Source organism: Martes martes (assembly GCF_963455335.1).
Source record: "Martes martes genome assembly, chromosome: 14".
NCBI lineage: Eukaryota > Metazoa > Chordata > Mammalia > Carnivora > Mustelidae > Martes > Martes martes.
In genome coordinates this window covers 4,916,701-4,929,567 of record NC_137902.1, presented here as the reverse complement: position 1 = coordinate 4,929,567, position 12,867 = coordinate 4,916,701, and the positions used below count along the sequence as shown (strand labels likewise).

General features: G+C 44.2%; 1 protein-coding gene across 1 annotated transcript in view; it reads left to right on the top strand.

Annotated features, from left to right (window-relative positions):
- DOCK1 (dedicator of cytokinesis 1) overlaps nt 1–12,867 on the top strand; it is a 495,164-nt gene that overhangs the window by 435,811 nt on the left and 46,486 nt on the right. The window contains exons 36-38 of the mRNA XM_080823568.1: nt 3,012–3,052; nt 4,436–4,526; nt 7,397–7,516. Coding sequence (XP_080679694.1) covers nt 3,012–3,052; nt 4,436–4,526; nt 7,397–7,516 — 252 coding nt within the window. The remainder of the gene's footprint in view (nt 1–3,011; nt 3,053–4,435; nt 4,527–7,396; nt 7,517–12,867) is intronic.

The following is a 12,867-nucleotide window of genomic DNA, read 5'->3' as shown; positions in this document are numbered from 1 at the left end:
CTTGTTATTTTTTAGATGTAAGTTACTTTTTTCATTGCCCCTTTAGAAAGCTAATTAAGCTGGCTCTCATGAGAATTCTAAAAATCTCAGTATTTGTTGTCATCATGAAGGAACACAGAACTGGAGTATAAAGCAAATGTGTAAGTTCTGGAAGATGGGTGTGTCATGGTGCATTAGCACTGGGGGTCTAGTCCTGAAAGGGTTGCGGAGATCCACAGAGATCCAAAGAGCTGGAACCTGGCCCAGACCCAGCATCAGTGCAGAAGGGACCTGAGAAGGGGGAATGATGGGAGGGGCTGATGCCTGCAGGGCCCAGAAGTGGAGCGCCGGAGCAATGTGACCTTTTACGTAAGAAACCACAGTTTTATATAGAAACTGGTGTTTGAGATGAGCGTCCTTCAGTTGTAGAGAGGTTTTGAAGTCCTAGGAAGGGAACAGAACTAAGCACAGGCAGGAAATAGAAGACATTTCCATATCCGTGAGAGAGGAATAAAGGTCACCTGATATACCCATTGTGAAATTGTAAAGGAGAATGATCAAAAGCTTGGGGAAAGATTAAAAATACCAGTGCGAAATAGGATAGTATAAAATCGTAGCTTGTAAATACTGGTGAGTTAGAGCTGGAAGTGAAGGGCTCATCCTCTCCCTTTGATGCGGATTCTCTTTGTTACGTCCCTCTGAGTTGTCGGCTGAAAATATCCTCATTACTGAGCCATAGCATATGAACCAGAGGACATTGAAATCTCAGATGCAGTAAAATAGGAAAATCTTGGAGCATTTTTCTAAAGGTGCCCCCTCTAACTTTCTATATTTATTTATCACTTCTTTTCAGAGAGATCAATTTCAGAAGCAGGGTCTTTTTTTTGTTCATGAAATTAAACAACTTATTCCGTCTTATGGGATAATTGGAGTCCTTTATAATGGTGATATGGACTATGATCTTGGGGCCTAATCCTAGAGTCCTCACATTGTATTCATGTGCTAAATTTCACACTGAAAGTGGCTGTGATGGTGCCTGCCCTCCCTTGGGCCTGGTTAGGTGAGTGTTCTGCACCTTTTTGGGGCCCCAAATCTTAAAAAAGGTTTAAATCTTAAAAAAGATTTTAAAGTATTTATAGAGATGTTTACATTAAGAGATAGAATTTTTTTCTTTTTTTAAAAAATATTTAATTTATTTATTTGAGAGAGAGCGAGCACAACCAGCAGGAGGGGCTGAGAGGGTGGGAGAAGCAGACTTCCTGCTGAGCAGGGAACCCAATGTGGGGCTCGATTCCAGGACCCTGAGATCATGACCTGAGCTAAAGCCGACTGAGCCACCCAGGTGCCCCAAGAAATATAATTTTGAAAGAAATTTTCATTGTCACCCAGAAGATATTTTACAATATGTGGAAATAGCCCATTGCTTATAACCTGCTAATTAATGTTTCTTCATCAATAAGCATTGAAATATAGAATGTGCTTTCAAGGGCCAACTGGTTTCTTTACTGTGGTTTGCAAGGTCGGTCTGTCTGGAATAGCACTGTCCAATAGAAATTTCTGTGATGATGGTAATACTCTCTGTCTGTACCGTTTGGTACAGTAACAGTAGCCCCACAGGGTTACTGAGTCCTCAGGGTAGGGCAAACATAACAGAGGGAGCATGGAAGCACATTAAAGTGAAAGCACGACAGTCCAAAACCTTTGGGATGCGGAAAAGACAGCCCTAAGAGGGAAGTATATAGCAATACGGGCCTTCCTCAGGAAGGAAGAAAAGTCTCAAATACACAGCCTAACCTTATAGCTAAAGGAGCTGGAAAAAGAACAGCAAACAAAGCCCAAGTCCAGCAGAAGAAGGAAAATAATAAAAGATTAGAGCAGAAATCAATGATGTAGAAATTAAAAAAAAAAAAAATCCAGTAGAACAGATCAACGAAACTGGGAGCTGGTTCTTTGAAAGAATTAACAAACTAATAAAGCCCTAGCCAGACTTATCAAAAAGAAAAGAGAAAGGGCAGAGTAAATAAATCATGAATGAAAGAGGAGAGATCCCAACCAACACTGCAGAAATGCAAACAATTAAAAGAGAATACTAAGAGTAGTCATACGGCAACAAATTAGGCAATCTGGAAGAAACAGATAACTTCCTAGAAATATATAAACTACCATGACTGAAACGGAAGGAAATAGAAAATCTAAACAGACCCATAACCAGCAAAGAAATTGAAGGAGTAATCAGAAATCTCCCAATAAACAAGAGTCCAGGGCCAGAGGGCTTCCCAGGGGAAGCGAATGTTTAACTTTATTTAATTTTTTTAAAGATTTATTTATTTATTTGAGAGAGAAAGAAAGAGAGCAGTGGGGAGGGACAGAGGGAGAGAGAAAATCAGAGAATCTCAGGTAGATGCCCTGCGAAGCAGGGAGCCTGACTCGGGGCTTGATCCCCTGACCCTGAGATCATGGCCTGAGCCCAAATAGTCAGATGGTTAACCAACTGAGCCACCCAGCCAGCCCTAACTTTATTTAATTTTAATTAAATTTACTTTACATCGCATACAGGTAGCGTGGCTACTGTATTGGCCACCTTGGGTCTAGAATACCACACTGCCTTCTCGCGGCTCTTGCCAAGGCTGGGCCCAGCATGGTTTAAATCGTGTTAGTGAGGCTCACTCCCAAATATGGGATCTTTCATGTATTTTTCATTTTCTAATGACTTTCTAATGTCTAAGGCATCATATCTTTGGGGTAATACCTTTATTTAGCTAAAGACTGGTGACTTTCAAATGACAAAAGTTAGGTTTCAGTCCTTTCAGTGTAGGAAGTGGAATCATTAGCATCGCCACCCCACCCCCCAAAAAAGTGAAGACCAATGTAAGACATCTTTGTACTTTATGTGAATTTATGGTTCTAAACCAAAGAGCTGGGTCCCTTTGGCTGTGCTTGACAACAGTGGAAGAACCTTGAGGGTTTATTGCTTATGTGACACCTTTTGTAGAACAGGCTTCTTAAAACAGTGTTGTGGTTTGATTTTTCAGAATTTCTACAAAGAAATTGAAAGAGAAGAAATGTATATAAGGTATGTAGGCATCCCACTTGTCCGTACCCTCTGCACGTTTATGATAATTGCTGTTTGTCAAGTGCATGCTAACAACTGTTGTATGACCACAGGGGTTTATCTTATAGGAGTCATGAATCCTAGAGGTTGAATTTGGTGTATCCTGACTCCTTGTGCAGATGCCAATGCTGACATTTCAGGGGTCATATTTAGCCAGCTAAATACTATTTCACAGGGTTTTGGTATCTCTTGGCTGACTCATGTGGCCCTTTTAAAAAGAGACAAGAGCACAATTTTCATATTTTACAGTAAACCATATGATCAAATGAGAAACCAGTTTTAATTATATCAGAAATAGACAATAGTTTATTTTTTTAGTCTATTCTTTTAACTGATGCTATATTCTGATGTTTTATATTTTCTGCTGGATTTTCCTCCTTCATTTGCCTTTTTCTCTAGAGGGGGTTGGCTGTGATGGATCCCCTCTCTTGGTCATTTCGAGGGGCCAGTGTCAATATTTAGCAAGATGGTAACTTAGACGAGAATGAGAGTATGTTCATGTGGCTTAATGTTTAATGATGTGTTTACTACATCAAGCATGCTCTTCTAACTTGATTTCTTTTTTTTTTTAATTTTATTTATTTATTTGAGAGAGAGAGAGATGACAGGTAGACAGAGAGGTAGGCAGAGAGAGAGGGGGAAGCAGACTCCCCGCTGAGCAGAGAGCCCAATGTGGGGCTCGATCCCAGAACCCTGAGATCATGATCTGGCCGAAGGCAGAGGCTTAACCCACTGAGCCACCCAGGCGCCCCCTAACTTGATTTCTAAGAATGTTTTTAGTTTCTCCTTTATTAAAATATACCAAATAAACTTAACAAACTTTTACAAAAGCAGCCAGATTCTTTTATCTAAAATGTAGTTTACTCTATATTAAAAAGCAATTTTATATCTTTATGGCAGAGAAATTTTTTTATCACATTCACTGTGATCATTGGAGCTCTTTATTTTTATGGATTTGTGTTTTTATGGATTTTGGGAGGGTATGCATTTGTATTCAATAGAAACATAAGAAATTACAATCAAACTTTGTGATCTCATTTCACATGTAAGATGAAAAGGAATGAGAGACCCTTGAAGTACAATTCTGCATTCTTGGGCCATCTTCATTTTTAACCTGAAAAAGGAGCACTTAAAATTTTTTTACAAAATACTATTGTATATTACTCTTGTTGGTTTTCCTTAGTGCTTTCTGCACCAAAAGTGTTCAAGGCATTGGGAATTGTGAACTTTGTGAAGAGAAAATGTAGGTACAATTTACTGTTGAAGGTAGATTTTAGCTCTTGCAGTCTTTAACACAAATGATTTGTTGACATCTTAGACGTTCACTCTGTTTCATCATCTCAGATACCTGTACAAGCTGTGTGACCTACACAGAGAGTGTGACAACTACACAGAGGCGGCCTACACCTTGCTTCTCCACGCAAAACTTCTGAAGGTAACAGAAATTGCTACATACGTTCATGATTCTGTTGTTATAAATTCTAAGATGATTTAAAATTTTATTTTTCCATGATAAATTTTAATAAATCTATAATTTAAGTTCTTACGGATTTGGACTAAATGCAGTGACATAAACAAAGATATTTAGAAGGCACCTTGATGACAGACTTGGCCCTACTGAATGCAGATTTAACAAGATGTTAGAGGAAATTATCACTAAGCATCATAAACACCCATCATTGGGGTGTTTGCTGTCAATGAGTTAGAGATTCTGTAGGTCCTTATTCATGCCAGCAGGACTCAGTAGTAGAGGAGGGTGCTGTCAGTGAGAGGGAATTTCTGAGGTGGACAGTTAAGAGATAAGATGAAACGTACCTCTGATTTCCTTAGAGAAGAGTTCACGTTGAGGTATTGTATTGGTCCATCAGTTCACGTGAGACCTCCTGCCTGATTCTCCTGGAGTGTTGCTCCTGAGCACAGGCCTGGCGTGACAACTCTTGGTTCCAGTGATTCTTTTGTTATGCACACATCTTTTGACATTGGTTGGTTGGTTGGTTGGTTGGTTTTCAATAATATATTCATGCTCTTCCCTCATATCCTTCTAGCCCAGCTAATCATACAGAGTAGACCCTCAGTAAATAATTGGATGGATGGATGGATGGATGGTTGATTGGTTGGATGGATTGAAGAATGGGCGTGTGGGTGGGTGGGTGAGTGGATGGATAGATAGATGATTGGTTGGATGGTTGATTGGTTGGCTGCATTGAAGAATGAAAGTGTGGGTGGGTAGGTGGATGGATGGATGGAAGTATGGGTGGGTAGATGGATGGAAGGAAGGAGGGATGGAGTGTGGGTGGGTAGGTGGATAGATGGGTAGATGGATGGATGGACACATCGATGGATAGATGAGTGGATGGGTAAATAGATTTATCCAAATGAGTAGGTAGGTGAGAAGGTGGGAAGATGGATGGATGAGTGGATGGATGAAGGAAATGCTATACAACCTCTAGTTTTACATTTTAAAACTTCAGGTAATCATTAGATCATCCTTCCTATTACATCCTTATAAAAAAAATTGAAAAATTATAAAGTAGATAGACAAGAACAATTAGGAGAATTAGAATGTAGTTGAGTGACCCAACAGAAAGACCACTCATTCAAGGAATCCTGTTTTCAAAATCAGGACAGCCGTTTGAGCACCAAAAACTGAATGAAAGAAAACCAGGAAAGATTACATTAAAACGGGCATTAAGCAATGTCTGAGAATGATGAGAAGCAGTAAGGAGGACACTGTATTGGGAGTGAAACTCCCAAGAATCTTCCAGCCTTTGGACCAACCCCCAAATCTCCAGCATCTCTTGATGCTACATATCTACACAGGCTGCTATGGAGACACTGGAGTGTGGGCATTTACCTTTGCTTGAAAACAAAAGGGTCCATGACAAAGAAAGGAGGAGAAGGCTCCATCTGGGGTCCTCATCAGTAGTCATCAATAGACCCCCTTTGGCTTCACACCACATAAAGCTCTCCCAAGGAATGTGATTAGGACGATAGAGATTTCCCTTGGCATACCTGACACCAGCCGTACCACTAGGAATTCTAATGGTTTTCATCTGTGAGGAGCCCACATTTCAATGATAAGGCATTTTTGCAAAGACGAAGGTATTTCTTTTTACCAGGGTTGAAATGGGGTTGACAAAATGCTCACTCAGCCTCCTCTCTCATCGTACATAAACGTCTGTTGAGCACAGATGGGTTCGTCATAGATTACACGAGGGCGTTTCACATCCCAAACCACAGGCCCGGATGCATTATCTTTTCCACTGGGACTTTGGATTTTCCAGTTAAGTGGCAAATGCTCTGTAATTTCTCTCCATATCTTTTACACCATGACATTTCATAGTTTTCCCTAAATACATTTTGATATTGCATTCAGCGTGAACTCATGCTGGTTAATCAACTTACGGAAGGTATTATTTGAAAAAAAAAGGAAGGGGGAAGAAAGGCATTATTTGTATTGCTATGAGAAGTGTTCTTCAACATGACGAATATATTCTTGTTCATTAACTAAACATTCTCAAATATAATCTTTTTTGGTTATTTTGTCAAAAATAAGAGCAGTGAAACTGTTAGCCTGGAGCCCTAGTAATCAAGTGAAATCATGTGAGTGTTTAAGTGGAAATGGGAGAAGGATTTTTACTCCCTACTCAATATTTTTTTAAGTGATTTTAAAATGCAAGGAAGTTATTCGAGATCAGAACTTTGTTTATTTTATTGTAGTTACGCGTTAGAATCACCTAAAATTTTACGTTTATCCCCCATGAAGGTAGGAATCTAGCTATGCCGCGAGAACCCTGTAATTAATGATTTTGTAACGACTGGTTGTAGACAGGATACGCAAGTCTGATTTTAAGGCGAAGCTTAAAGGTACGACTGGTATGTGAGATGCGAGTGTCTTCTCTGCTGTTGACTAAAATGTTGAGCATCTCAAGATGGAGGGCAGCCCCCCGGGATGCCTCACCTGGGACAGCTCTAAATCGCCTGGCTCGTAATTCACCTCAGAAGTTACAAGACGCTACCAGTAAGCGGATGGTTCTGTGATTTCCAGAAACTGCTGGGTTTCTCTTCTGTATGAATCTAGGCCCAGCTTTGCCTCCCTCTTGTCTTTCCTTCCTTATGGGGCTTCTGCACAGAGGTTCTGCCCTCATTTCCAGGTCCCAGCAGCCCTGAGTGTCCCTGGAACCATGGCCGGCGTGCGTGCAGGGCACAGGGGCCTCACTGTGGTGCATTCTGACCAACGGTGGGCCAGGGGTGGCACTGGACACACCCTCGCCTGACCTGTTTCGTGCTTTGCTTTGGCCTCAGTGGTCGGAGGACGTGTGTGCGGCCCACCTCACCCAGCGGGACGGGTACCAGGCGACGACACAGGGCCAGCTGAAGGAACAGCTCTACCAGGAAATCATCCACTACTTCGACAAAGGCAAGGTAAAAAAAAAAAAAAAAAAAAAAAGACTTTTTTTTTCCTCTGCTTTCCTTTTTATGTGTACCTTCCTACAGCGCACGTCTTGTAACACAGGACGTTTGTGGAACCGGACACTTGTCACAGACTGTGTATTGGAAGGTTTTATGCATGGTCCACCCGCTGGGACTTCTAAGTAGAAATCCTCGCCCCAAACCCTGCAGTTCTTCCCTTTGCAGGGGCTCTGCAAGTGAGGACTAAAAAGCACAAGTGTTTTGCTGGTCCTGCCGGAGAGAACCGTCTCTGGAACCTTGACTTGGAAAAGCTTCTGGGCACGTAGAACGAATGGATTACTTTAACAGTTTGCGTTTTTCTGTGACCACTGAAAAATGAATCCTGTGGTAAGACCCGTAATGCTCCATTTTGGTGGATTCTAGATTAAGCGGCTCCCACAAATTATTTATTCCTTGGACTTCTGTGAAAAGGAAGCCTGCCATCATTTTTTCCAGCCAGTAACAGATCTCATTAGCATAGTTTGTGATTCACATAAGCTGTAACTATTCAGGGGGAGGGTGGGAAATAGGTACCTGAACTTTGGAAGTTTTGAAAATCTGCCACCAAAGGGACTTTGGAGCTCCTTCTGGGACTTCCTCAGGATTCGGAACTCCTCTTGGTTACCTGCTTTTTTTTCTTCACTCGGGGGAAGGTAACCAGAGACTCCATGGAGGTACCATGTGCGTCTCCTAGGGCTCCTGTAGGAAAGCACTACCAACTGAGTGGCCTTAAATGACAGCAGTGGGTTCTGTCACCGTCCTGGAGGCTCTCAGTTTGACGCAAATGTGTTGGCAGGGCCGTGCTCTCTGTGTGAGGATGACGTAAGGGAGAATCTGTTCCATGTCTTCCTCTTAGTTCCTGGGGCTGCTGGCCACCCTCGGCGTCCCAAGCTCCACCTCTGACAGCACATGGCACCCACCCCGTGTGTGTCACCGTGTCCAGATTGCCCTCTTCCAGGCCCACTGGTCTTTGGATTTACCGCCCAGTCCGGTGTGACCTCTTCACTTCACGGTCTTCACTGATCACATCCAAGGGCCCTATTTCCAAATAAGGTCACATTCACAGAAACCAGGGATAAGACTTCAACATATGTTTGGAGCGGAGGGAGCGGGGGGGGGGAGGCAGGACACATACAGTTCTACCCACAACAGCACTTAGAGCACAAAAGGATGATGGCCACCTCTTTTCGTGGCTGTCGATATAGACCAAACCCTGCTGAAAAGATAATGTGTGTTTTATTCATTCCCTACTGTCCTTGACATAGACAAAAAATCAAACTATTCAGAATAGCATGGAGATCGCCCAGAGGCCACTTGGAAATGTTCTGTGGATTCTGCCTGGTCCTGCAGTGGAACGGAATGTATTTCTTCATAGCAACGAGATGCTTTCACAATTAAGGCTGATTACTAAAAGTTTATTAGTTCAGCTGGGGGAACCCTGTTTCTCAGCAAAGTCCTAGAAGCAATGAGGCTGATTCAACCATTCCTTACCCTGATAACTTCCTGGCTTGCTGTCTTCTGGGCCTTGGAGTGGGCAGAGCAGGAGGGAGACCTGGGGGAGCCGAATGTCTTCGGGGCTGAAGGAATGTGTGCCTTTGCTCATGATCATTCTGAGCTCTCACAGTTTGATGCATCCTCCGACAGCGTCGGCCCTGAGACTTCTCCTGTCACCCCTTATTCCCTCCCTCACACCCTGTGTTCCGGCCACGTCGCCCAAATGTGGGGGGCCTCACACACACCAACCCTGCCTGCCTCTGCCCAGTGGCTTCTACGTCTCCTGCTCTTGGCTGGTTTCTTCCCATCTCAGCTTGAATGTCATCTCTCCTCTGACCCCCACGGTGTCCTCTCCTCCTCCACAGCACTCTACAGTTTACAGCGATACGTTTGTGCGTGTGGGTTGTCAGCAGCTCTATCAATAGGCTGTCAGCGCCAAGAATGTAGTAGCCACACATTTTCTTCCCACTGTGTGTCTAATTCTCAAAATGATTGGCATGTGACCCGGTGTGCATTTGTTGGAGAAACCAGTGAAAGAGTGAATGGATACTCAGCAGTTAAGAGTGACTCCTGACAGTGGGAAATGCTCATTTATCGCAGGTCAGTGGCCTTCAATAAATACTAAATCAAAGAACGGAGTCCTTTTCATTTTTAGCAAAGGCAGCCTCGTATGGAGAGGGGAAAGAAAAGAATGTGTTCAGTTTAGAATAGAGTGGTTCTCAACCGGGACCCTCAGGAGACATTTGAGGTTGGCATGACTGGGGGAGTAGACAGCCCTCGCCCTGGTGGATGAAGGTCAGGGACACTGCTGAACATCCTGGAACGTACAGATAGTCATACAACAAAGAATTCTCCAGCCCAGAATGTCAGTATTACCAAGGTTGAGACATCCTGGTTTTGAAAAAGCTCAAGTGACAAAAGATTAGAGGCAGAAAGAGAAGCAGGCAGAGGGAGCGCTCTCATGTGGTCCTATTTTCGGAGGAGACATGGAGATGGTTACGGGAAAGTGACCAGTTGGCTTACCTGGAGTCCGGAAGCCTGTGCTTGTTAATCACAGTGTAAGAGGGTTGTCTCCACAGTAGCTTTTAGACTTGTCTTGGCAAAACAGATTGAAAAGCACTTTCTGAGGATTTGTTACTCTTCCACCAGAGTGTCAGAGAACCAAAGCCCCCTCATCCGTCGGAAGCTCACTTGGAGAGTGAGCACAGGTGAGGGAGAAAATTCATCAGATGAGATCTGAAGTATCCGGGTGATTAGCTTCGAGGCACAAAACTCAGTCTGACATCAACAAGCATGACATTTCCTGGGAAGAAGAGAACAGAAGGAAGCAATTACTCATCGCCTCCATCAGTCCCAATGGGTAGGAATATGCTAGAGTTTCAGTTGCCCGAAGTCTCAGTGGCTCTGGGCCACCCAGGGGTGTTTTTCATTCATGCCACGTGTGTGTCCTGCTGTCCCAGAGCCCAGATGGGCACGGGTTCCACTACAAAGAAACGCAGCCATGAAGGGATGGCGAGTCGCCAGCCCGGGCCTTGCACACCATTGTCCAGAAATGACCCACGCGTTTCTGCTCATGCCATTGGCTAAAGCAAGTCACGGGACCACAGTGGGCCCCAGGGGGTAGAAGTGCCCAGAAGGAGACGCAGACGTGCAGCACCTCCCCCTCTGAGGACATTGAAGTAGACATGTGAGTTGGGCTTCTAACGGGGGCCTCTCAAGGCACGTGGAGATTACCCCAGTAGGTGCATGTTCTAGAAAAGGTGATATACACACAAGTCCCCCAGCTAGTACAGCTCCCCACAACTGGACATGTGAAAATGGAGATATCTCACAGAACCTGGTGTTGGGCTTTGATCACCATTTCTCCATAGTTGAATTTCCTTCTTCTGTCAGGGTGGGGCTGGGCATGGCATGCACAGCAGGAGAAAGTGGCCTCCTGTTCCCTGTGGCTAGGACCCTGGAAACTGCCTAGCCAGGGAGGGAGGGAGGTAGGAGGTCACAGAAGGGATCAGAGTTGGGCACTTTGTGCCAGATCACTTTCATTTAGACATGGGTGTCCCTGCCGGGTGGAGGTCTTGAGAAAAAGAACATCCTCTGTGCCTTTTCGGAATACAGTGGAATAAGACGAGTGGCTGTGCTCATTGCTGCAGATCACCAAAGCTGATTTTGGGAGAGCCTCGATGGACACGTTTCCATACCCCGTTCCCAGATTGCAGTCACCTTGGGGGGAACCTATCTCACAGTGGCTCTTGGGTGATGGATGGCGAGTGTTCTAGGCAATGGGAACTTGAGAAGGGCCTCAGTTAATGCGGGGGACTCCTGAGCAGGTGCACTGGGGAAGCTGGCGCTCAGGCAGTGGGTGGGATTGTAACCTGACCATTCTGATCCTAGAGTCACAAGGGACATGTGGTCATTGGCACCTGAACATAGTCATTGGCGTCTGAAGTGTGGCCAGTCCAAACCAAGATGGGCTGTCAGCATATGATACACGCGGGACTTTTAAGACTTAGTGTAAGGTAAAGAACGTTGTTGAGAGCTGAGTTATTTCTGCCAGAAATTCACATGGTCAAGTCCTAATCTCTAGGACCTCAGGATGTGACTGTGTTTCGACCTCCATCCACGAAAGAGTTGATAAAGTAAAGCGAGGTCACTGGGATGGGCCCTGATCCAATCAGACCTGTGCACCTCTAGGTGCACTTTTAGGACACAGACAAACAGTAAGGACCCTGTGAGGACAGAGTGAGAAGAGGTGCCTGTACACGCCAAGGATGGAGGCCTCCAAAGAAACCATCCAGCCAGGGGCTTGGTCTTGGACATGCAGCCTCTAGAACTCTGAGGGCATAAGTGAAGGGCGGGTACCCAGTCGATGTACGTACTTATGGCAGCTAGAGCGACTCATGCCAGCATCAAGTATCTCACTAATTTCTGTGTTCTGATTACGTGCCAGAATGGTAATGTTGTAGATAAATTTTACTAAAATGAATTCCACTTTTTAAAATGTGGCTACTAGTAATTTGAAATGACATACTTGCCGTGCATCATGTTTCTATCGGATGGTGCTGATCTGAGCCAAAGACTTTGTTACTGAGTGTCTAGACCCTGGTCCTGCTGGCACGTCCATCTACATGCTGGTGTGAAGGGAGAGTCTGCCCTTCACCCTCCGGGGCCATCTCAGGCAGCTGGGACTGCTTCTGTGCTTGTTGGCACTCGTGCTGAGTGAATATTTGAAAAACTAGACAGTATCTAAGAGAATTAGAACATGGGGACCAAAGCCAGGAAATAATAGAACTTATGTCAGAACGGAAAGGGGAAGCATGATAACAAGCATCAAAATTAGAATTTCTTTTTCTTGTGACCCAATGTCTTTTCTAAAATTTGGGGGAGAAAAACCTGTCAGGAGTGTGGGAGTTATTCACGTCAGGAAATTTGAGGGGATGCGTGAGTCAGGGGCTCCTTTATGGCAGAGGATTCTTGGAAGGGAAAACACGGGGCAAATGCTAAGGAAGGAAAGAGGGAGAAACAGAGCTGTGAATGAAGATAAATCATGAGAAACCAAGAAAAATCAACATAGCTTTGTTGGAGCAAGATGCAGCTTTCTTGTGCTTATTTTATCTTATTTTATTATTAAAATGTAGCATTATGCCCCTCAGGTATGTTGTTCTCTTTTCTGCTTTGACCAAAATCAGTTATAATCTCACTCTCAGTTTCCCAAGCTCTGAAGTGATGAGTCATGTTCTCTCACTGTGATTTGTGTATCTGAGTGCCTTTGGGAATGACAGCCCCTGACAGACGCGCTCTGATACCTGCACTGGCTGGGCCGGGATCCTGCC